This window comes from Macaca thibetana, chromosome 10 (genome assembly GCF_024542745.1).
Source record: "Macaca thibetana thibetana isolate TM-01 chromosome 10, ASM2454274v1, whole genome shotgun sequence".
Lineage (NCBI taxonomy): Eukaryota > Metazoa > Chordata > Mammalia > Primates > Cercopithecidae > Macaca > Macaca thibetana.
This window is the reverse complement of record NC_065587.1, coordinates 9,992,269-10,016,290: the sequence shown is the minus strand read 5'-3', so window position 1 is coordinate 10,016,290 and position 24,022 is coordinate 9,992,269. Positions and strand designations below refer to the sequence as shown.

At 41.1% G+C, this 24,022-nt stretch overlaps 4 protein-coding genes across 21 annotated transcripts in view; 2 read left to right on the top strand and 2 right to left on the bottom strand.

Moving 5' to 3' along the window:
• The window catches only part of ST13 (ST13 Hsp70 interacting protein), a 285,343-nt gene that overhangs the window by 37,927 nt on the left and 223,394 nt on the right, over positions 1 to 24,022 (bottom strand). The window lies entirely within an intron of this gene.
• LOC126963577 (E3 ubiquitin-protein ligase RBX1) overlaps positions 1 to 24,022 on the top strand; it is a 598,764-nt gene that overhangs the window by 479,850 nt on the left and 94,892 nt on the right. The window lies entirely within an intron of this gene.
• Positions 1 to 24,022, top strand: part of XPNPEP3 (X-prolyl aminopeptidase 3) — a 73,966-nt gene that overhangs the window by 3,865 nt on the left and 46,079 nt on the right. The window contains exons 1-3 of one of the 8 annotated variants that reach the window (XM_050805896.1): positions 8,145 to 8,243; positions 9,182 to 9,273; positions 9,790 to 9,914. The exons of 1 other annotated variant lie outside the window; for it this stretch is intronic. Coding sequence is in view for 4 of the 7 variants with exons in the window: in XM_050805891.1 (XP_050661848.1) it covers positions 8,127 to 8,243 (117 nt within the window). In the remaining 3 variants the exon portion in view is untranslated. Of the gene's footprint in view, positions 1 to 304; positions 419 to 2,189; positions 2,284 to 8,126; positions 8,244 to 9,181; positions 9,274 to 9,789; positions 9,915 to 24,022 lie in introns of those variants that run through there. 6 more of the 8 variants (XM_050805894.1, XM_050805892.1, XM_050805897.1 and 3 more) reach the window with 6 other exon arrangements.
• Positions 505 to 1,909, bottom strand: DNAJB7 (DnaJ heat shock protein family (Hsp40) member B7). Its single transcript, XM_050806008.1, has one exon. It carries the CDS (start codon positions 1,619 to 1,621, stop codon positions 692 to 694), a length of 930 nt encoding a protein of 309 aa, XP_050661965.1. The 5' UTR covers positions 1,622 to 1,909; the 3' UTR covers positions 505 to 691.

Below are 24,022 nucleotides of genomic sequence, written 5' to 3'. Positions count from 1 at the left end.
CACCCAACTAAGTTTATTTTTAACTTAAAATATTTTATACTTTAATTTTTAATTTGTAGTACCTTTAAGTTATGCATCAAATGCTCTACCTCCATTGGAAAAAAATCATTTCATGAATAATTATATAGTCTGAACCTGTGTGTCTTAATACCTTCTTGTCTCCTAATGTTATGCATGTTTCAGAAATGTGTATAGTGGTTTTAATTAGAGAAAAGAAATAAAATAGGATATACACTCTACTAAAGAAAAATTCTGAAGTAAAAAACTCTTTGCAGTTTTCCAAATTCCTTTTTTTTTAAGACAGGGTCTCACTTTGTCGCCCAGGCTGGAGTGCAGTGGCGTGATCTCAGTACACTGCAACCTATGTCTCCCAGGCTCAAGCAGTCCTACCAGCTTCCCGAGTAGCTGGGACTACAAGGTGCGTGCCACCACACTTGGCTAATTTGTAAATTTTTTGTAGAGACAAGATCTCACTATATTACCCAGGCAAATTCTTAATAGCACCAACTGTCACAACAAACTCATCCTTTTCTGACATACCCAATCCAAACAACTACTAACCAAATGTCCACAATCCTGTTAAGAGTGTTAAAAAGCTCTTAGTATAGTATTAAACAAGTGTTATCTACAAAATTTGTGATTAACCAAAACACACACAATTGTGTTCAAATGTTATGTTTGAAGAGTCAATTTAACAATTCCTTTTGGTAGACTTCTTTCGCACCTCTTTACGCTTCTTTTTTTTCTTCTTACCACCCTCTTTGACTCCTGCTGAGAAAGTAGGGGGATCCCGGTTGCTGGTAACCCAAGATATACCTCCCTCATCATTGTCCACAAGAGTACGTTGAGATACATGTTTGGAGCTGTGAGACTTTGGTGAATAGTTGTTCAATGACTGTCTTCTCCAGCTGCATTCTTCTGCAAAGCCCTCTTCATCGGCCACACTATTTACAAGAAAAAATGTCAACTCTCCATTATCTTCAGCTTCTCTTTCTTGATCACTTTCAATAATTTTCTTTGTATTAATATTTCTGCCATTAACAATTTTGTCTGAAGTTGTAATAGATATGTAGTTGTCCATTCCACTATCATCAAAAGCCAGGGAAGAGAACGAAGTAAGGCCTTCATGCCCCAGTGAACCCTGTGATGTATATCCTGTATCATATGAAGAAAATTTCTCAAAAATTGGATATTCACTGGAGGTAGAGAAAAAGGATCCTGCGTCTCTGCTTCTGTTTCCATAGGAGCTTTTTGGATGATTTAACAGGTCCTCAAGCGAGTCTTCAAAGAAGTGAAAAGAAAATGGATCCCTTTCATGAAAAATTTCCTTAAAAACATCATCTGGCTTATGGAATGTGAAGCCATACTGACATTCATCATCAAAATGACTTCCACCTCCATTTAATCCTTCTTTGCCATATTTATCGTAAATGTCCCGTTTTTCATCATTTGATAATACCTCGTATGCCTCAGCTACTTCTTTGAATTTTCTCTCTGCTTCTTCTTTATTTTCTGGATTTTTATCAGGGTGCCATTTAAGTGCCACTTTATGATAAGCTTTTTTAATGTCCTCAGGTGAAGCATATCTTTGCACTCCTAGAACTTCATAGTAATCCACCATGTTTTAACAGATAATTGGAAGTGGGTGTGCTGGGTATTGAGAACCGTGGTTTCCTTAGCTCAGGCTCTGCTGGTGGTGGTGATAGAGGTAGTGACTGCAAATAGGTACATCTTTATATTAAAGATAATGTTATTACCATGCGCTAGGAGATGAGGGTACTGATTATGTGGCAAGCAGAGTTACAAATATGTCAGAGAGGGCTGCATTATGGTGTCATTCTGGGGTCAGTGTAGGGACTGGGCCGTCCAGATAGAGCTAGTCCAGAGTCATACCAGACCATCCTGAATCCTCTGGACGGTTTCCCCTATATATTTCCCTGGAAGCTTCAGGCAGTGCCTTATAAGCCAATGGAACCTGTTGCTAATAGACACACCATATCCCTTGCATAGTATGACCTCTAGATTACTGGGCCTTAATTACTTCCCAGCTCTTCCATGCTTTGGTTTAGGAAAATGAAGTAGTGACTTATGTGTGAAAAAAGTACTCAAACAGTTGACATATTTATTTCAGTCAAGAGACAGTTCAGTGGGAGATACAACCAAGTAACTTAGTTACAATATAATAAGAGTTACCATGAGAGGAAGTACTGGATGCTAAACAATTATATGAGAGACAGCTCAGGCTGGGGTTGTCAATGAAAGCCTTTTGGAGGAAGTAGCCTGGTAAGTTAACTTTCTGCATGCCAGTGGTAAGTCATTTTGAGATTATAGTATTTTGTCCACCCAAGGTTTACTGCTATACAACATGTAATTAAAGATTTGGAAAGTTGCGTGTTTATGTATTCACTATATAATTATTGAATGTCTACTTTGTTCCAGGCACCGTTTTAGCCACTGGTGATAACAGTATTGAACAAAAGACACCAGTTTTCCTGGTGCTTGCATTATAATAGAATACAAATAATAGAACAAATAAAATAGTTCGAGATAATGTGATATGTGCTCCAAAAAAAATAAAGAACAATGTGCTGGGGGAGAGCGCTACTTTAGATTGGGTTTAGAAGGCCTCTGAGGAGAAGCCTCAGAAGATTATTGCTGAGACCTATGTGAGAGTCAGCCACGTAGTGATCTAATATGGTAGCCACTGGCCATGTCGATGGACGTTTTGGTTGTTGCCAGTTGGGACTGGTGCACTTAAAGCTAGCGCTTGATTTCGAGTACAGTGGGAAGCCTTTGTGGGGAGTGGGGAATATGCAAGTTTAATGATGTAATTTACATTTGTAATGGATCAGTGGTTGCTATTTGGAAATTCAGTCATGTATGGGAAAGTAGAATTCAAGAGCCCAGGTAGAAACAGACCAAAGGTGGTTTGCTTTGGGGATAAATTACCAGTAGTCTAGACCCAAATTTAAAGAACTTATATTCTATACCTGGCTCATTTTATTGTCTCTGAAAATTCCCTATAATGATCTTTGTTTTTCCTCCTCTATGTTGTGTTTATTTTATTTTCCATCACATTTATAACCCCTCACTTAAATGATAGTATAATGAAATCTAAAACTGCAGTGTATGTTTCTAGTCTTTCAAGACCATTTGTCAGGTCTGAATATTTTTTTGCTTTGCATTAATTTTTTTATATACTTGTTTTTGAGAGGTATTGTGAAATGCTTAAAACTCCATTTAAATTCTCTCCAGTATATGTACTTACATGTACTTATGTGTGGCATACCCATGATTATAATTTGCCTGCCATTGGAAATAGTAACTAATAATGTTGAACATTTTTGGGTACCCTCTGAGTCACACTGCAGCAAGTGCTCATTTCACTGACACAGCATTATAGCAAAATAAGTATTTTATGCCCATACGAAAACAGACGTTCTGAGAGATAGAGTAATTTGTCTAAGGCTACGTAGCTTGTTAGTGAAAAACCTGATTTTTTTTTTTTTTTTTTTCTTTTTTTTTGAGATGAGGTCTCGCTCTGTCACCCAGGCTGGAGTGCAGTGGCCGGATCTCAGCTCACTGCAAGCTCCGCCTCCCGGGTTCACGCCATTCTCCTGCCTCAGCCTCCCGAGTAGCTGGGACTACAGGCGCCCGCCACCTCGCCCGGCTAGTTTTTTGTATTTTTTAGTAGAGATGGGGTTTCACTGGGTTAGCCAGGATGGTCTCGATCTCCTGACCTTGTGATCCACCCGTCTCGGCCTCCCAAAGTGCTGGGATTACAGGCTTGAGCCACCGCGCCCGGCCGAAAAACCTGATTTTTAAACTTGAGTCTAATTCCAGGTTCTCCTCATTCCACTCTACTGCATTTCTCAGACCAGGACTTAAAGAGTTTAGGTTCTAGGCATTCCACAAACAGATATTAAGAACGTACTGTTACTGGAAAGGGGTCCCCATCCAGACCCCAAGAGATGGTTCTTGGATCTCGTGCAAGAGAGAATTTCAGTGGAATCCACAGAGTAAAGTTAAAGCAAGTTTATTAAGAAAGTAAAGGAATAAAGAATGGCTATTCCATAGGCAGAGCAGCCCCAAGGGCTGCTGGTTGCCCATTTTTATGGTTATTTCTTGATTATATCCTAAACAGAAAGTGGATTATTCATGCTTCCCCATTTTAGACCATATAGGATAATTTCCTGACGTTGCCATGGCATCTGTAAACTCTTAGGGTGCTGGTGGGAGTGTAGCAGTGAGGACAATCAGAGGTTACTGTCATTGCCATCTTAGTTTTAGGGGGTTTTGGCCAGCTTTTTTTTCTTTTTTCTTTTTTTTTAAATATTTTTATTACTAAGAATATCACAGGTAAAGTTCACAGGAAGGTGACAGTCTAGGAGAAGATGTTTGCAATATCTAAATTTGACGGGCTTATTTTAATTTTTTATTTTTTGTTATTATTATTATTATTTTTATTATTATTTGAGGCGGAGTTTCACTCTTACGGCCCAGGCTGGAGTGCAATGGTGGGATCTTGGCTCACCACAACCTCTACCTCTTGGGTTCAAGCCATTCTCCTGCCTCAGCCTCCTGAGTAGCTGGTACAGGCATGCACCACCTTGTTTTTAGACAGAGTCTCGCTCTGTCTCCCAGGCTGGAGTGCAGTGGCGCGATCTCCGCCCACTGCAAGCTCCGTCGCCTCCCGGGTTCATGCCATTCTCCTGCCTCAGCCTCCCAAGAAGCTGGGACTACAGGCGCCCGCCACCACGCCCGGCTAATTTTTTTGTATTTTTAGTAGAGACGGGGTTTCACCATGTTCGCCAGGATGGTCTCAATCTCCTGACCTCGTGATCCGCCCACCTCAGCCTCCCAAAGTTCTGGGATTACAGGCATGAGCCACCGTGCCCGGCCTAATTTTGTATTTTTAGTAGAGAGGGAATTTCTCCATGTTGGTCAGGCTGATCTCGAACTCCTGACCTCAGGTGACCCGCCTGCCTCAGCCTCCCAAAGTTCTGGGATTACAGGCATGAGCCACTGCGCCCAGCCGGCCAGCTTCTTTACTATAACTTACCTGTTTTATTAGCAAGGTTTTTATGTCCTGCATTTTGTGCCGACCTCCTATTTCATTCTGTGATTAAGACTGCCTTAACTTAAACTGGGAATGTAGCCTAGCAGGTCTTAGCCTTATTTTACCAGACCCCTACTGAAGATGGAGTTGCTCTGGTTCGAACGCCTCTGACACAATGATACAGAGAGAAGGTAGAAAATAGGAAATTCTGCTCTTAAGAAATTCATATAGTTTGAAAAAACTAATTTCAGTGGAGTATAAAGTTATAAGACGAGCACTTGTTTCTGCCGTTATCCCCTACTTTGATGATCCTTTGCCTCCCAGCCATCTGCTGTGCCATTTTCTCTGCCTCTTCACAACAAAACTTATCCAGAGTATTGTCTCAGTGTCTTTGCTTTCTTACATCATATTCCCTCCTTGGCACGCTCCAATCTGGCTTCTGTCTTCTTTACTCTGCTAAAATCGCCAGGGTCTCCAGTGACTTTGATGTTACCATATCCAGTGGTCGTCCTTTTGGCTTCCTTATATTTTGAAGCACTTGCCACACTGTGAGCCCTCCCCACCTTTCTTTCTTTTTTTTTTTTTTTTTGAGATGGAGTTTCACACTCGAAGGCTGGAGTGCAATGGTGTGATCGCGACAACCTCACCTCCCAGGTTCAAGCCATTCCCTGCCTCAGCCTCCAAGTAGCTGGGATTACAGGCATGCACCACCATCCCAAATTTTTAGTAGAGATGGGGTTTCTGGGTCATGGTCTCGAACAACCTCAGTGATCCATCCACTTTGCGCGTTCTGGGATTACAAACGTGAGCCAGCGCGCCTGGCCTGGCCCTCCCCACTTCTGAAAACACTTGTTTGTTTAACTTCCTAAATACCACACTCTTTTTTTGTGGGGGGTAGGGAGTGGCGGGTAGAGACACAGTTTAGCCATGTTGGCTAGGCTGGTCCCGAACTCCTGGCCTCAAGTGATCTGCCTGCCTCGGCCTCCCAGCGTGCCGGGATTACAAGCGTGAGCCACCGCACCCGGCCCTAAATACCACATTCTTCTTATTTTCCTTCTTTCTCCTGTGTTCCTTCTCACACTTAAAATATTACAGTGCCAGGCTTTGTTCAGTTTCCCTGGGTAATACCCATTCCCAGGGCTTTAGATGCTATCTGTGTGCTTATAACACCTTAATTTATATATCTAGCCTGGCACTTTTCTCCCTGAAATTAAGATTGCTCATTTGACCTCTCCATTAAATTTATTTCCAATAAATATCTCAGGCTTTCCTGTTTCACGTAATGGTACAACCATTTATTCACTTGTTGAAGTCAAAAATCAAGAATTATTCTTAATTCCTCTTTTTTATTTCTTATGTCCAATCAGAAGCCAGACTCATTGACTTTTAACTTCAAAATACATTCCAAATCAAGTCACTGGGAAAATAAAGTCAAGTAACAAGTTATCTCTTTTTCCAAAGATTGTTCATAGTAGACTGGCAAACTAATTAGCAATTATGTGAAGTGTAGTAGGTATTAAAATAGAAACCATAGGAGCATTGGCAAAGACATCTGAAACAGAAGCAGTAGGTGTGAGAAGAGTAAGAGAAGTCTCCTGCATGAGTGCTATTTGAGCTGATTTTTTTAAGAATTTGTGTAATCATATAAGCAGGCAGTGTCCTCTTTAAGAGAACTGTATTTTTTCATGCAAATGCTATTATGATACAGAATGATTTAGCCGGAATTCTTCAAGTAGCTTAGTGTGGCTGCAATTATGTTTTTTGAGGATTAGGTCAGATGAGGGAGCAGGATCCAAATCACGAAGTTTCCTAAGCAAAAGAGTTTGAAACTTATGAATGAACTGGATATTTTTGAAATAGAACTTAACACACCAGCTTTGCTACTAATTACATGACTTTGGGCAAAAGATGTTTAATGTAAGTAAAAAGCTATTGAGACCTTTTTTAAAAATGTACTGGGAATAAACATCTCAATTTATGTCTCCTGTTAAAGTGTCACTTGTTTGCTTTGAATTTATTAAAGTTAAGCTCCCTCTGCTTGAGAGTGGTCCAAAATAGAAGGATATGCTAGGATTATTTCATATGAGCATTGAAAAAGGAATCAGTTAACTTTTTATATTCTGAAATTTCACTCCCGAATGAGATTACAGAAGATACTATGTGTGCATGAGTATGTGTGCACAAGCGTGCATGTGGAGAAGGTGCAAGAGGAGAGAGAGAAATCACGAGAGAACTCACCAGTGCAGCAGCAGCCTACTCCACCAGCGGGTTAGTGCTGCTGGAGGGAGATGAAAAGATTAGGAAGATAAGAGAGCTTTGAAGGCTTTGCATTCTAAATTAAGGAATTAGATTTTTAACTGTCACGTGAAGTAGGCATTATCATCATTGTTTTACAAACACAGAATCAGACTCCGAGAAGTAATCTGGACAAGGTTACACAGTTAGTACCAGAGAAACTGAGATTCAAACTCAGGTTTATTTGACTTTGTAATCTTTGCTTTTATCCCTCCCCGCTGCTGCTCACTAGGTCCTCTCTGTTTGATCTCAACGATCAATACTGTACAGTCTCTTTGTGAACACACAATTTCTGTAAGGACTATGAATTATGAATAATAATATATGTATTTGGAAGAGAGGAGTCTTAAAAGTTAATTCCAATTAAGTTTGTAGAGGATTGTTTAGAAAAAGCATAGTTTCTTCTAAAAAGATTTAAAAAAAAGAAAAATCATAGTTTCTAAGATGATTACAAAGAAAATGGTGTGGGTTTCCAGCCTGGGCAACATAGTGAGACCTCATCTCTACCAAAAATAAAAAAAATTAACCAGGCTTGGTGGCACATACCTGTAGTCCCAGCTACTAGGGAGGCTGAGCCACTGACTCCAGCCTGGGCGACAGAGTGAGACTCTGTCTTAAAAATAAATAAATGAATATTGAAGGAGAGAAGGAAGGAAATACTAGTTTGCATTTTTCTAAAGCATCCAAACTGCTGGAGATGGAGAAGTGTATTTATATCATGAAGACTTCTTAGATCTATTGTTTCATTTCGCCCTCTTTATTCTTCATTCAGGATGTATGTTGTGTTCACAGCGAAGGTACTCCCTTCATCCTGTCCCAGAAAGGAGGATTCCAAACCGATACTTAGGCCAGCCCAGCCCCTTTACACACCCACACCTCCTCAGACCAGGTAAGGCCTTTTAACTATGCTGTCTCCCCATTTAGGTTTTGTCTACAGCAATGCTATTGAATAGAACTTCTTGCAGTAAGCTCTGGATCTGTGCTGTTCCATAAGGTAGCCACCAACCTCACATGACCATTGTACACTAATAAGGTTGCTAGTACAGCTGAGGAACTGAACATTTTATTTTATTTTATTTTATTTTAATTAATTTAAATTTAAATTTAACTACCTGTGGGTACTGGTGCTTTGTTGACAGTACTAGTCTAGAACAAGGTTTAAATATGATAAACCTTATAATTCAGAATAAGTAATGAAAGGTATGTATTTCAGGATGTTTTTAAAGCAAAGTTCTATTTCTACGTTTTCAGAACTGTATACTATTGTGAATTACTGTGTTAAAGACATTTTAGAAAACGTGTTTTTTCTTGAAATTATCAAATACTTACTTTAAAAATTTAACCGATTTCTATATAGATGAAGCAAGATTTCCAGATTTGTTTGTCACAGATTTGAGAGGTAGTATCCCAGTTGATAAAGGTGATGCAAAAAATTGTTAAAGGTTTGTTTTACTAATTTTTTTTTCTGCTATAAGATCCCAGCGTTGCTGCCAGAAGATGTCTTATAACTACTGCTCAAATTTAGACCTAAAGGTTTTTTGTTTTGATTTCTTAAAGGGCACTTAAGGGGTGAACTGTGACTAATGAATATCTCAAAGAGATAGGTAGGGTAAAAGCAAACATGTTGTAGAAAAAGCAATCAGGTTTTCAAGGAAAATTAATTGTTCTTTCTGCCATAAGAAATTAAATCCGTCTTTACCATATAAACATATATATTACTAATGTGAATTTGCCTTTAGAAATATGTTCCTTTTTCACTGTCTCCACTCAGTGAATGATACCAGTATGTTTCTCAGTGAGGGCTTCCTTTTGCTGATTTTTCATCAGACTCGAATTCCTGCTGGGAAGTCGGCTGAAACTAAGGAAATGCAGCTCACCACTGAAACCCACAAGAAATCAGAGTTTTTCAAAGCTGTAAGGTAAGCTTAATAGCAACCCAGTTGGTATTAATTTTAGTATTTACCCTATCAACCTACCTGTAGCCTCGAGGTTTTTTTTTTTAGTAGAATTGATAGTTTTACCAGCTTTGAAAATTACTGATTTCTTGTGGTGAGATATTTTTACATGGTAAGCTGCATTTTCCAGGCCTTAAACCTAGTAATTATATTGTCAAGATAATGGTCTCTGTATCTAGACTTTTTTGCTGTATACCTTAAGTGCATATTAAGTATAAGTGAATATAAATAAATATGCACATGTGTATGTTCATATACATACGTATGTGAATATCTGGGGGAAAAGGGATGTCTGTCCTAATTTTACTCTCCTAGACATGGGATTTTGGACATTGGGGTAAGTGAGAAGGGATGGAAGTGGAATTTTAAAACAGAATTATGAGGATTTTAGACCTCAAACTATCAGGTATGCCATTAGGTACCGATTTTTCTGCAGACAAAAGTATCAGAAGAATTAATCATTTGTCTTTCTCCTTCCAGAGATGCAAAACTTGTGGAAGCGTTAAAATGATCGTAGGGTGAAGAAGAGTAAATTTTTAAGAAAAATTAAAAGAGGCCAGGCGCAGTGGCTCACACCTGTAATCCCAGCACTTTGGGAGGCCAAGGTGGGTGGATCACCTGAGGTCAGGAGTTTGAGACCAGCCTGACCAATATGGTGAAATCCCATCTCTACTAAAAATACCAAAAAAAAAAAAAAAAAATTAGCCAGGTGTGGTGGCATATGCCTGTAATCTCAGCTACTGGGGTGGCTGAGGCAGGAGAATCACTTGAATCCAGGAGGCGGAGGTTGCAGTGAGCCAAAATTGCGCCACTGCACTCCAGCTTGGGGGCAGAGGGAGACTCTGTCTCAAAAATAAAAATAAAAAAAGAAAAAAGAAAAAAAATTAAAAGGCATATAATACTTACTTAAAAAGTCTCTTGTAGGCCAGATACAGTGGCTCATGCCTGTAATCCCAACACTTTGGAAAGAAAAGGTGAGAGGATCACTTGAGGTTAGGAGTTCGAGACGAGCACAGGCAACATAGCAAGACCCTGTCTCTATAAGAAATAAAACAATCAGTGCTCATGCCTGTAGTCCCAGCTACTCGGGGGACTCGGGTGGGAGGATTGCGTGAGCCCAGGAGGTCAAGGATGCAGTGAGCTGTGATCATGCCTCAGCACTCCATCTTGGGTGACAGAGTGAGACCATGTCTCTCAAAAAAAAGTCTCTTACGCAGTTGGTTTGTTAGTTTAGGATATAAAATTATGTCATGTGCTACTTGGTTTCTCCAAAGGTTTCATGTTTTGCATATTTCCCTAATACATGGCAGTATGTACTTAATACTTTTGGGAAACATCTCAGTGCCTTTCCTAATTATTATGCAAGTTCTGTGCATACAGAAAAAGAGAATACAGGTAAGCACAGATTTTTTTTTTTAATTACTGATAATCCCACAACTCAGAGAAAGACACTGTTGAGAAAATTTTGGTATATGTTTCTTTATAGTCTTATTTCTTATATAGGTGTGTGTGTAAGTGTACATGTATACACACTCTTTGTATATTGCTCTATTATTTCCTTAAATTCTTTTTTTTTTTTTTTTTTTTTTTTTTTTGAGACGGAGTCTCGCTCTGTCGCCCAGGCTGGAGTGCAGTGGCCGGATCTCAGCTCACTGCAAGCTCCGCCTCCCGGGTTCACGCCATTCTCCTGCCTCAGCCTCCCAAGTAGCTGGGACTACAGGCGCCCGCCACCTCGCCCGGCTAGTTTTTTGTATTTTTTAGTAGAGACGGGGTTTCACCGTGTTAGCCAGGATGGTCTCGATCTCCCGACCTCGTGATCCACCCGTCTCGGCCTCCCAAAGTGCTGGGATTACAGGCTTGAGCCACTGCGCCCGGCCTCCTTAAATTCTTAAAAGTGAAATTACTGAGGCCGGACGTGATGGCTCACACCTGTAATCCCAGCACTTTGGGAGGCTGAGGCAGGTGGATCACGAGGTCAGGAGTTCGAGACCAGCCTGGCCAACATAGTGAAACCCCATCTCTACTAAAAATATAAAAATTAGCTGGGCTTGGTGGTGCCTGCCTGTAGTCCCAGCTACTCAGGAGGCTGAGGCAGGAGAATCACTTGAACCCAGGAGGCAGAGGTTGCAGTGAGCTGAGATCACGCCATTGCACTCCAGATTGGGCAACCGCGTGAGTCTTCCTCTCAAAAAAAAAAAAAAAAAAAAAAAAGTGTAATTACTGGGCCAGTTCCTCTGAATTCTTGGGAGCTATTTTTCCTAGATTTTTCTTTGCCATACCTACCTATCCAAGTTTCCTGAAGCATCAATGGCTTGGAAAATATTTAGCAGGATGATACGGGAAATAAATTCTATTCTGCCTGTGCTACTGCTAGGTTCTAGTGATTTTCAAAACTTGTCATTTCCTTAAATCTGAGCATTGTAGACCATTTCTGCTTTTTATGACAGTGCCATCTCTGTGCTAAGGACTGTATCTGTAGGGATGGAAAATGTTGGTCAGTCTCTTTGATTAGTACTGTGTCTCACACTTGACACTCAGACATGAAAATGATTCCATGTGGGAAGACAAGTGGCATTCTGAACTGTGAGTCTACTTTTTTTTTTTTGAGACGGAGTTTCATCCTTGTTGCCCAGGCTGGAGTGCAATGACACAATCTCTGCTCACTGCAACCTCCGCCTCCCGGGTTGAAGCAGTTCTCCTCCCTCAGCCTCCCAAGTACTAGGATTACAGGTGCCTGCTACCACACCCGGTAATTTTTGTGTTTTTAGTAGAAATGGAGTTTTACCATGTTGGCCAGGCTAGTCTCGAACTCTTGACCTCAGGTGATCTGCCCGCCTCAGCCTCCCAAAGTGCTGGGATTACAAGTGTGAGCCACTGCGCCCAACGAGTCTACTTTTTATATTATCTGTACAGGAAAGATAGTTCCATGGTTCCCTGATTATTGTCAAAGGAGTAATGTTGTCATTATGCAGGACAGCAAGACATTCATCTCAAAGAAACACTGAAACATATCAGAGAATGAATGGGAAGAATCAGTGGGATACCTAATGAGGCATTATTTCTAAAATTTTTACATTCTTAAACAAAATTAGTTTTAGAATATGTGGTATAGTTTGGAGTGCTAGATTTAAAAAGGGCTACTCAGGGAGTTGGGCTTGTCAGAATAACTTGTCTAACATATGTAGAACCACTTCATGGTGGTTTTTTTTTTTTCTTTTTTGAGATGGAGTCTCGCTCTGTTGCCCAGGCTGGAGTGCAGTGGTGTGATCCAACTCTACTGCAACCTCCACCTCCCAGATTGAAGCAATTCTCCTGCCTCAGCCTCCTGAGTAGCTGGGACTACACGTGTGCACCCCACACTGGACAATGCCCAGGCCCAGCTAGCTGCAACGAGGCCGGCAAGCCAGGAAATGCTGAATCAGAGTTGCACAAGCCAAAGCAGCCACGGTCGCTTTTGGGAACCTGGTGGCACATACTATGTCAGACCTCCCATCCCGCCCACACCTCAGGCTTCCAGTCTCTGTAGAACTCCCGCAGTCTCATTTCTTTCAGAAACCCTTGGTTAGGACAGCTTGCTATAGAAATTCCTAGAACCATCACAAAAACTTTGGCAATTATTTGTGTTAATAAGTTACTTAAAATATTTTTAATCAAAACTATTAACATAAGAAATATATAAAGTTACAAAGAACTTGCCTGTTTGTATATATGGCACATTCCTTATTGTTAATCTTTAAGCATTCACTATATTTCCTGAGGGCGTCTTTATAGTTTTTGTCATTTACACATTGATTTCCTTCTTCCTTAAGGGCTTTAAATGTTTTTTCATCTATAGAACAAAAAAACAAAAAAGAGGAAGTATTTGTACACGGACCTCTATGAAACCTTTACCACGCCTGGCTAATTTTTGTATTTTTAGTAGAGACAGGGTTTCACCATATTGGTCAGGCTGGTCTTGAACTCCTGACCTCATGATCCACCCGCCTTGACCTCTCAAAGTGCTGGGATTACATGTGTGAGCCACCAAGCCCGCCCCACTTCTTGGTTTTCAACTACAGCAGCGAACAGATTTTTGGGGAAATAATCATAATGCAACTATGTGGCATAAAATTTAAGACAATGCTTTCACCATTTACCTTTTCATCTCTATTGTCAACTATAATGGCAGAAGCCAGGTGTGGTGGCTCACGCCTGTAATCCCAGCACTTTGGGAGGCCTGGGCAACATAGTGAGACCTTATCTCTACAAAAAAGTAAGCAAAATTAGCTGAGTGTGGTGGCACATGCCTGTAGTGCTAGCTACGCCTATAATCCTAGCACTTTGGGAAGCTGAGGTAGGAGGATTGCTTGAGCCTGGGAAGTCAAGGCTGCAGTCAGCCGAGATTGTGCCACTCCACTCCAGCCTAGGCAACAGAGCAAGACCCTGTCGCAAAAATAAAATAAAATAGAAATAAAAATAAAAAAATGTATATAATGGCAGAGATGATACAGTTATAGTGAATATAATATTTAAAATGATGAAAAGATTGATTCTAGAATGGGTTATAGATAATTATTCCCAAATCTTTTTCCCTTAAGAGTTTCAAAATCAGCTGCCCATCTTTCAGTGATGGTTTAATTGTAGCTGTCTCTTGAGCAAGGGATGCATTTTATTTTTAAAGCTTGTTAAATATGGTTGATTTTAATAATATCTAAAAGACAAAGATACTATTTTGGTGGTGGTAAGATTTTTATACTATTTAAAAGATTAAAATGATGCTTGATAACAAGTTTGGGGAGTCAGGAAGAAAAATAAAAAATAAATAAAATGATGCTTGAGACCAGGAGGTCAAGGCCGTAATGAGCCATGATTGCACCACTGCACTCCAGTATAAATAAAAAATAAAATAAATAAAATGATGCTTGAGCCCAGGAGATCAAGGCTGTGGTGAGCCATGATTTCGCCACTGCACTCTAGCCCGGGTGACAGAGTATTACCCTATCTCAGAAGAATTTAAAAAGTAAAATGTATAAAGAAATAACAGAAATTGGAAGTAGTTTGGACCTGCCTAGACTGTTGGGTAAGCTTTTTCAAAATATACATACACGCTAGGACTCTAAAGAGCTGTTGAATGATAATCTCAAAGGGAGAGCTTAGAACATGTGTTTTTGTTTTTGTTTTTTTTTGAGACAGGGTCTCACTCTGTCTCCAAGGTTGGAGAACAGTGCCGAGATCACAGCTCACTGGAATCTTGACCTCTGGGGGTCAAGCAATCTTCTGCTTCAGCCTCCTGAATAACTAGGACTACAGGCATGCACCACCATGCCCAACTGCCCAACTAATTTTTGTATTATAGAGATAGGGTCTCACTACGTTGCCCAGGCTGGTCTTGAACTCCTAGACTCAAGCAATTCTACCACCTTGGCCCTCCCAAAGTGCTGGAATTATAGGCATGAGCCACCATACTCAGCCTTTGGAACATGTGTTTTGAAGAGCTCCCCAGGCGTTTCTCACATATACCACTAACCTAGTGGGTACTCATTTAGCTAGGTGCATGAGATGCCTGATGACTTAAGGGGACAAGCCAGATCTGTGGCCATTGGACATGTTTTGAAACACAGAATGTGCCTTCCCCATGCCTCTGTAGTCTTATCCCCAGTCACTCAGTCCTTAAATTCATTCACATCTTTATCATCATCACCACCATCAAATGAGTGATGACATTACATTTATCTAACCATTTCGAAACACTTTTTAAATAGATTATACCTGATAGAATAGTAGACTGAAAGTTTTGTATGCTACAGGTTTTAAATTTAAGTTGAAGGTCTACTTTTTCTATAAGTATTTCACCATGAAGCCCACCTGTTTTTATAAAGTAATATGTTTTCTTTTCTCACCCCAATGTACCTAGGTAATTTTATTTGTTTTTGTTTTTGTTTTGTTTTTAAGATGGGGTCTTGCTCTGTCTCGCAGGCTGAACTGCAGTGGCACAATCATATCTCACTGCAGTCTCGACCTCCCAGGCAATCCTCCCGCCTCAGTGTCCCAAGTAGCTAGGACTACAGGCATAAGCCACCATGCCTGGCTAATTTTTTAAATTTTTGTACAGATGGGATCTCACCGTATTGCCCAGACTTACTTATATAATTTTTTAAAATCACTGTATTCATAGTGATTATTTGTTTTCCTCTTGTCTTCATCTCCTGATTCAGTTTTAATACAGAGTAAATAATGTAGTCACTGTAAATAAATTTATAGATGAATAAACCTGTTTTTTACTTACACATCTAGTACATATTGACAGACCATTTCAGGATGCCATTATACCAATAATCTATAAACTGTCATCTAGTGAAGAATTATAGAGGATTTCTCTGTTTGTTTGTTTTTAAGTCCAGTAGAAAATCTTGAAATATAATAAAGTTTTCATGTAGTGTAAATACTAGAAAATTAAAAATAAATGACTTTGGCTGGGCATGGTGGCTCACACCTATAATCCCAGCACTTTGGGAGGCCAAGGTGGGCCAATTGCTTGAGGCGTGGAGTTTGACAACAGCCTGGCCAACATAGCGAAACTCCTTCTCTACTTAAAAAAAAAAAAAAAAAAAATTAGCTGGGCATGGTGGCACATGCCTGTAATCCCAGCTACTCGGGAGACTGAGGCACGAGAATCACTTGAACCCAGGAGGCAGAGGTTGCAGTGAGCTAAGATCGCACCACTTTGCTCCTGCCTGGGCAACAGAGCAAGACTCTGTCTCAAATAAATAAATAAATAAATGACATTTGTATTTCTCTTTTTTACCTTTGTGTGTAGTCCTCATTAACACTGAGAAACCCTCTGAGGTAAAGATTAGCAAGAAACAGCCCTAGACAAGAATCAGGAGCTACCTAAAGAAATGAATAATAATGAAAAGTTTCTGAATGGTCAATGGAGACGCATTCCTAACATGTTTGAAAAAGCCAAAGACTTCCAGGTCTTCTATTTTGATCTCATTTGTTGTCGTAATAGTGGTTGTCCATGTAAATTTTACTCTTCTAAGGTCCTGCCTGGCTTTGGATTACCAGGATGACAACCAGTTCAAGTGTAAATTTTTTATTTTGATAATAATTATAGCTAATATTTATGTAGTGCTAAGTGGTATGTTTTAAGTGTTTTATTAACTTACATAGTCCACCTGACAACTTTGTGAAATCACTGCTATTGTTATTTCCATTTTACATGAGGAGACTGAGGCACAGAGAAGTTTGGTAGCTCTTTCCAAGTCACTCAGTGAATTGCTAAGCCAGGATTCCAACTCACAAAAGCCTAACTCAGAATCCACACTTTCAACCACAAAACAGTGCATAATACCTATGCCAAAAAATACTATCTGGGAATATTTTTAAAAGTATTTTCTCATTACATTTTTTATAAGAAGACATCCAACTGAGAGAAGTCTTAGTATAAAAGTTATTTTGTTTGGAGAGTAGTATACTTTTTTTTAATAAGGTAAAATTTATATGCAGCAAATTTCACAGATCTTACATATGTAGTTCAGTGAGCTTTAACAAAGGTAACCTACAGCTCAGTCAAGATATAGAACATTTCCATCGTCCTGGAAAGTTCCCTCATGCTCCTCCAGTCAGTCTCCACCTCCATAGGCAGCCACTCTTTTGGTTTCTGTCATCATAGACTGTTTTGCCTTTTCTTGACTTCATCTAAGTGGAATCATACAGAATCATAATATGTATGTATGTAGCCTTTCTGTTTGTTTAGTTTTGCTCAATATATGCAAATCTATTTAGAGTATTTTTTATTTGGTCATTGCATTTTTTCTGAGAGGCCTATTTTGCATTATAAAGGAAACACTAGCTTTTTCTTTCTCCCCATTCTCCAACTGCAAAGTGATAGTTTATTAATTACTTCCTTATATGCTGTGAAAACTACCTAATATTAAGCAGACTTCTTTTCAAAATCAGACCATGTTAAAATTCTAATCTAGTTAGTTTCAGGAAATAAAATACATACCTAGATTGTAGCAGAGACCTGTATCATTTCATCCATTTTCAGTCTTTGTTATATCTTCCTTTCTGGGTGTTTTGTGTAGCTGGTAAAATATGAAGAACATTACTGCTTTTCTCTTCAAGAGGCACAATCCTAAGGGTCCTGGAAGAGCTTTCCTTCTTGGCTGCAGAATCTCAGAACTGATAGTGAGACTTTGCAGAGTCCAGCTTCCAATATCTAGGCTTTTGATTGGCTCAATAAACTTGTTAGAAGAGCCTTTCCATCTTAAGTGGTTCCACGTCATAAAATGCTGACTTTGTTTTTTAATTCTTTACAATTCTACAAAGTTGCCAGAGGATCTATTCAGGTATAGTTTTATCAGAAGAAATCCAGGCCAGATTGACTATAAAGTTGAGTTCTGTGATCAAAGGCCATAACACCTTCCAAGTTTACTCCCAGGGTTTAAAGGTCATTGCTTTAACACATTTTTTTTTTTCTCCTTCAAATGAAATGGTTTCTTTTTTTTTTTTTTTTGAGGCGGAGTTTCACTCTTGTTGCCCAGGCTGGAGTGCAATGGCACAATCTCGGCTCACCGCAACCTCCGCCTCCCGGGTTCAAGCAATTCTCCTGCCTCAGCCTCCCTAGTAGCTGGGATTATAGGCATGTGCCACCAGGCCCAGTTAATTTTGTATTTTTAGTAGAGACGGGGTTTCTCCATGTTGGTCAGGCTGGTCTCGAACTCCCGACCTCAGGCGATCCACCCGCCTCGGCCTCCCAAAGTGCTGGGATTACAGGCGTGAGCCACTGCGCCCGGCTTAAGGTTTCTTTTTCCTTGAGTAAATTTTTTGTTTCTGGGTACAGTGGCCCACACCTGTAATCCAAGCACTTTGGTAGGCCGAGGCCAGTGGATCACCTGAGGTCAGGAGTTCAAGACCAACCTTACCAACATGGTGAAACCCCATCTCTACTAGAAATACAAAATTAGCCCAGCGTGGTGGCGCATTCCTGTAATCCCTGCTAGAGCTTGGGAGGCTGGGGCAGGAGAATCGCTTGAACCCGGGAGGCACAGGTTGCAGTGAGCCGAGATTGTGCCATTTCACTCCAGCCTGGGCAATAAAGGTGAAGCTCTATCTCAAAAAAAAAAGAAAATTGTTGTGATGGAGAGTGCTTTGTCGTGTTGAGATTTTAGAAGTTTAGAAGCATTTACTTAATGATCATTCAGTAGTGTTGATAATTAATAGGTGTGGGAAAATATAGCCAGTGTTTTAAATATTTCTCATGTAGTCAATTGTATGAAATTGGATTCAGCAAACATAGGAATGCTTTGAAGGGTATGAAAGACGGTTTTTTTTTGATCCTGCTTTGATTTCCAAATAATTTTCTTGTTTCAGAAGTAACTTCCTGATATGCGTTAATATATACTGTTATTTTTTTTTTTTTTTTGAGACGGAGTCTCACGCTGTTGCCCAGGCTGGAGTGCAGTGGCGCGATCTCGGCTCACTGCAAGCTCTGCCTCCTGGGTTCACGCCATTCTCCTGCCTCAGCCTCCTGAGTAGCTAGGACTACAGGCGCCCGCCACCGCGCCCGGCTAATTTTTTGTATTTTTAGTAGAGACGGGGTTTCACTGTGGTCTCGATCTCCTGACCTTGTGATCCGCCCGCCTCGGCCTCCCAAAGTGCTGGGATTACAGGCTTGAGCCACCGCGCCCGGCCTATACTGTTATTAATGAAAATGAGAGATAACATATAAAGTTATTAAAATTATGAATTTTCTTCTGAAATTAAAAAAAAATTGATTTTTAAATTTCTTGTTTTTGTTTTTGTTTTTGTTTTTGTTTTTGTTTTTGTTTTTGTTTTTTGAGACGGAGTCTCACGCTGTTGCCCAGGCTGGAGTGCAGTGGCGCGATCTCGGCTCACTGCAAGCTCCGCCTCCCGGGTTCCCGCCATTCTCCTGCCTCAGCCTCCTGAGTAGCTGGGACTGCAGGCGCCCGCCACCGCGCCCAGCTAATTTTTTTTGCATTTTTAGTAGAGACGGGGTTTCACTGTGGTCTCGATCTCCTGACCTTGTGATCCGCCCGCCTCGGCCTCCCAAAGTGCTGGGATTACAGGCTTGAGCCACCGCGCCCGGCCTTTTTGGTTTTTTTTTTTTGAGACGGAGTCTCGCTCTGTCGCCCAGGCTGGAGTGCAGTGGCCGGATCTCAGCTCACTGCAAGCTCCTCCTCCCGGGTTCCCGCCATTCTTCTGCCTCAGCCTCCCGAGTAGCTGGGACTACAGGCGCCCACCACCTCGCCCGGCTAGTTTTTATTTTTTTTGTATTTTTTAGTAGAGACGGGGTTTCACCGTGTTAGCCAGGATGGTCTCGATCTCCTGACCTCGTGATCCGCCCGTCTCGGCCTCCCAAAGTGCTGGGATTACAGGCTTGAGCCACCGTGCCCGGCCTCTTTCTTGTTTTTTAGAGACTGAGTCTCACTCTGTCGCCCAGGCCGAAGTGTAGTGGGGTGATCTCAGCTCACTGCAACCTCTGCCTCCTGGGTTCAAGCGATTCTCCTGCCTCAGCCTCCCAAGTAGCTGGGACTACAGGTGTGCGCCACCATACCTGGCTAATTTTTTGTATTTTTAGTAGTGACAGAGTTTCATCGTGTTGGCCAGACTGGCCTCAAACTCCTGACCTCAGGTGATCTGCCTGCCTCGGCCTCTCAAGGTGCTAGGATTATAGGCGTGAGCCACCTCACCCAGATGATTTTTTAATTTCTTTTTGTTTTATGGACTATAGCTGTGAAATAACCAAAAGCAAAGTTCAGGAAAGGAAGAAAATAAAAAGATGAAAAAAAGGAAAGGTCAGATAATTCACCGATTATAACCAGCCTCTGCTTTTGTAAGAGTATTTACTACTTGAGTAAATTAGGAAATTTTCAATGTTAAGTAACAGTGGCAGACTTAACAGGAATAATTATCAAGGAGATAAATAGCTCTAGTACAAAGTTCAGTATTCTGAGAATCCTAGGAGACTGTTAGCCAGCTCAATCTTGAAAGAAAAAAATGTGATATGAGCTCTTCTGGGCCCCATTTTGTTGCTTCAGCTGCTTCACATTGGCCCATAAGACCTTCACTTATCTCTCTCTCTTATTTCTTGCCCACTTCATCAACAAAAACGTAAGTGTAGATGTCTGAAAATTTAAATAAAAATATTTTATTAATGGAATACAAGTTACAGAATTTGCTGGCGAGATAAACTATATATAGGTAAAACAGTTAGATCCTGGGCCATGGGACATGGGTCACACCTGTAATTCCAGCACTTTGGGAGGCCAAGGCAGGCAGATTGCTTGAGGTCAGGAGTTCGAGACCAGCCTGGGCAACGTGGTGAAACACCGTCTCTACTAAAAATACAAAAATTAGGCCAGGCACGGTGGCTCATGCCTGTAATCCCAACACTTTAGGAGGCTGAGGCTGGTGGATCATTTGAGGTCAGGAGTTTGAAACCAGCCTGGCCAACATAGTGAAATTTCGTCTTTACTGAAAATACAAAAATTAGCCGGGCCGTGTGGTGCACACCTGTAATACTAGCTATTCGAGAGGCTAAGGCAGGAGAATCACTTGAACTGGAAAGTCAGAGGGTGCAGTGAGGTGAGATCGCACCACTGCACTCCAGCCTGGATGACAGAGCAAGACTTTCTCAAAAAATAAAAATAATAGCAATAAATAAATAAAAATACAAAGATAGGCCTGGTGGCTCACGCCTGTAATCCCAGCTATTCGGGTAGCTGAGGCACCAAAATCACTTGAACCCATGTGGTAGAGTTTCAGTGAGCCAGGATCGTGCCACTCCTCTCCATCCTGGGTGACAGAGCAGGACTCTGTCTTCAAAAAAAAAAAAAAAAAAAATTAGATCTAAGGTAATCATATACTGAACATGAGTACTAAGGAAATTCAAAGATCTTTGACCAAGCCGTTTTTCTCCTGGGACTATCCCCATAGTAATTAAAGCACCAGTACATGGGACATGAAAGTACTAAGATGTAAGTACAAAGATATTTATTATAGCAGCAAAAAACTGAAAGCAGTTTGAATTCCTATAGTAGAGAAATGGCTGAATAAGTTATGGTCTATTTACCCCAAGAAATGTCATGGAGGCATCAAGAAGAATGAATTGAAGCGATACCAAATGACTTGAAGGGAAAGAATTCCATGACATATTGTTCTGTTGGAAAAGGAAGATACCAAAAAGAGTGTGTAGTGTCCCATTTTGTAAAACACTAGTGATCCAAAAAGCCCCAAATGCATGTATGTATGATTATGTGAGTGTTGAGAAACTCAGAAAAGATACATACTAGATTACAAACCTGGGCAAGGTGTTGATGTGAGTAGGAGGAGAGAATAGGAGTAAGGAGCCAGTGAAGGGAAAAACATTTATTGAAATAATTCAGTATTACATTTATATACAGCTATACAGTGTGTGTATTTAAGGAACTGAAATCGATACCTTTTTAAAATTAAGAGGGGGCCGGGTGCAGTGGCTTACACCTATAACCCCGGCACTTTGGGAGGCCGAGGCAGGCAGATCACTTGAGGTCAAGAATTCGAGACCAGCCTGGCCAACATAGTGAAACCCTGTCTCTACTAAAAATACAAAAATTAGCCCTGTGTGGTGGTGCACGCCTGTAGTCCCAGCTACTCAGGAGGCTGAGGCAGAAGAATTACTTGAACCAGGGAGGCAGAGGTTGCAGTGAGCCAAGATCATGCCATTGTACTCCATCCTGGGTGACAGAGCAAGACCTGTCTGAAAAAAAAAAAAAAAATTAACTGGGTGTGGTGGCATACACCTGTAATCCCAGCTACTCAGGAGGCTGAGGTGGGAGAATTGCTTAAGCTCAGGAGGCAGACATTGCCTTGAGCTGAGATGCCACCACTGCACTCCAGCCTGGGTGACAGAGTGAGACCCTGTTTAAAAAAAAATTTTTTTTAAGGGATAAATCAACAAACTTTTTGAATGAGAAAAGTCTGAAAACAAACATGTATTAAGCCAAGATTTTGGAGTGGAGTTAGTGTGGAGGAAGAAGAAATTTTAGAAAGAAGACACATTGTAAGCAAGGTAATAGGGAAAGAACAGATTTTTTACTTATATAGGAAGTAAGGAATTAATTGCAGAATAATTGGGGGAATGATAAAAAGAAAAAAACAAGTTGGCCGGGCGTGCTGGCTCACGCCTGTAATCCCAGCACTTTGGGAAGCCAAGACAGGTGGATCACTAGGTCAGGAGTTCAAGACTAGCCTGGCCAATATGGTGAAACCCCATCTCTGCTAAAAATACAAAAAAAATTAGCCGGGCGCGGTGGTAGGTGCCTCTAATCCTAGCTATTCAGGAGGCTGAGTCAGGAGAATCGCTTGAACCTGGGCAGTAGAGGTTGCATTGAGCCAACATCAAGCCACTGCACTCCATCCTTGGTGACAGAGTGAGACTGTCTCAAAAAAAAAAGGCCGGGCATGGTGGCTCACGCCTATAATCCCAGCACTTTAGGAGGCCGAGGCAGGCAGATCATGAGGTCAGGAGATCGAAACTATCCTAACACGGTGAAACCCCGTCTCTACTAAAAATACAAAAAATTAGCCAGGCATAGTGGCAGGCACCTGTAGTCCCAGCTACTCGGGAGGCTGAGGCAGGAGAATGGCGTGAACCCAGGAGGCGGAGCTTACAGTAAGCCAAGATCGCGCCACTGCACTTCAGCCTGGGAGACAGCGAGACTCCGTCTCAAAAAAAAAAACAAAAAAACAATTGGCCAAGTCAGCAAAGGCCCTATATATTGTATAGTTTCATTATATAAAATCTCTGCAATAGGCAAGCCTGTAATCCCAGCACTTTGGGAGGCCGAGACGGGCGGATCAGAGGTCAGGAGATCGAGACCATCCTGGCTAACACGGTTCTCCAAAAAACTAGCCGGCTGGGGGCGCCTGTAGTCCCAGCTACTCAGAGAAAATGGCGTAAACCCGGGAGGCGGAGCTTGCAGTGAGCTGAGATGAACAGAGCGAGACTCCGTCTCAAAAAAAAAAAAAAAAAAAAAAAAAAAAAAAAAAAAAAAAAAAAAATCTCTGCAATAGTCCAGAGAGATTTTTTTTTTGGGGGATTGTGAGAAAATGGGTAGTGAATGCTTATGAACATTTTTTTTTTTTTATTGAAATGTTTTAAAATGCATTGTGATGGTTGCACAATTCTGTGACTATACCAAAAACTCTTGAATTATATACTTTTATTTTACTATTATTGTTATTTTTATTTTTATTTTTTGAGATGCAGTCTTGCTCTGTCACCTAGGTCTTGGCTCACTGCAACCTTCACCTCCTGGGTTCAAGCGATCTCCTGCCTCAGCCTCCTGAGTAGCTGGGATTACAGGCATGCACTACCACACCTGGCTAATTTTTTTTTTTTTTTTTTTTTTTTTTTTTTTTGAGACAGAGTCTCGCTCCCTGCAAACTCTGCCTCCCGGGTTTACGCCATTCTCCTGCCTCAGCCTCCTGAGTAGCTGGGACTACAGGCGCCCGCCACCACACTCGACTAATTTTTTTTGTATTTTTAGTAGAGACGGAGTTTCACCATGTTGACCAGGATGGTCTCGATCTCCTGACCTCGTGATCTGCCCGTCTTGGCCTCCCAAAGTGCTGGGATTACAGGCATGAGCCACCGCGCCCGGCCAATTTTTGTGTTTTTTTAGTAGAGATGAGGTTTCACCATATTGGCCAGGCTGGTCTCGAA

What these genes read in the sequence shown, in the direction of transcription:
- DNAJB7 (XM_050806008.1), bottom strand. Translation starts at nt 1,621, where the DNA reads ATGGTGGATTACTATGAAGTTCTAGGAGTGCAAAGATATGCTTCACCT.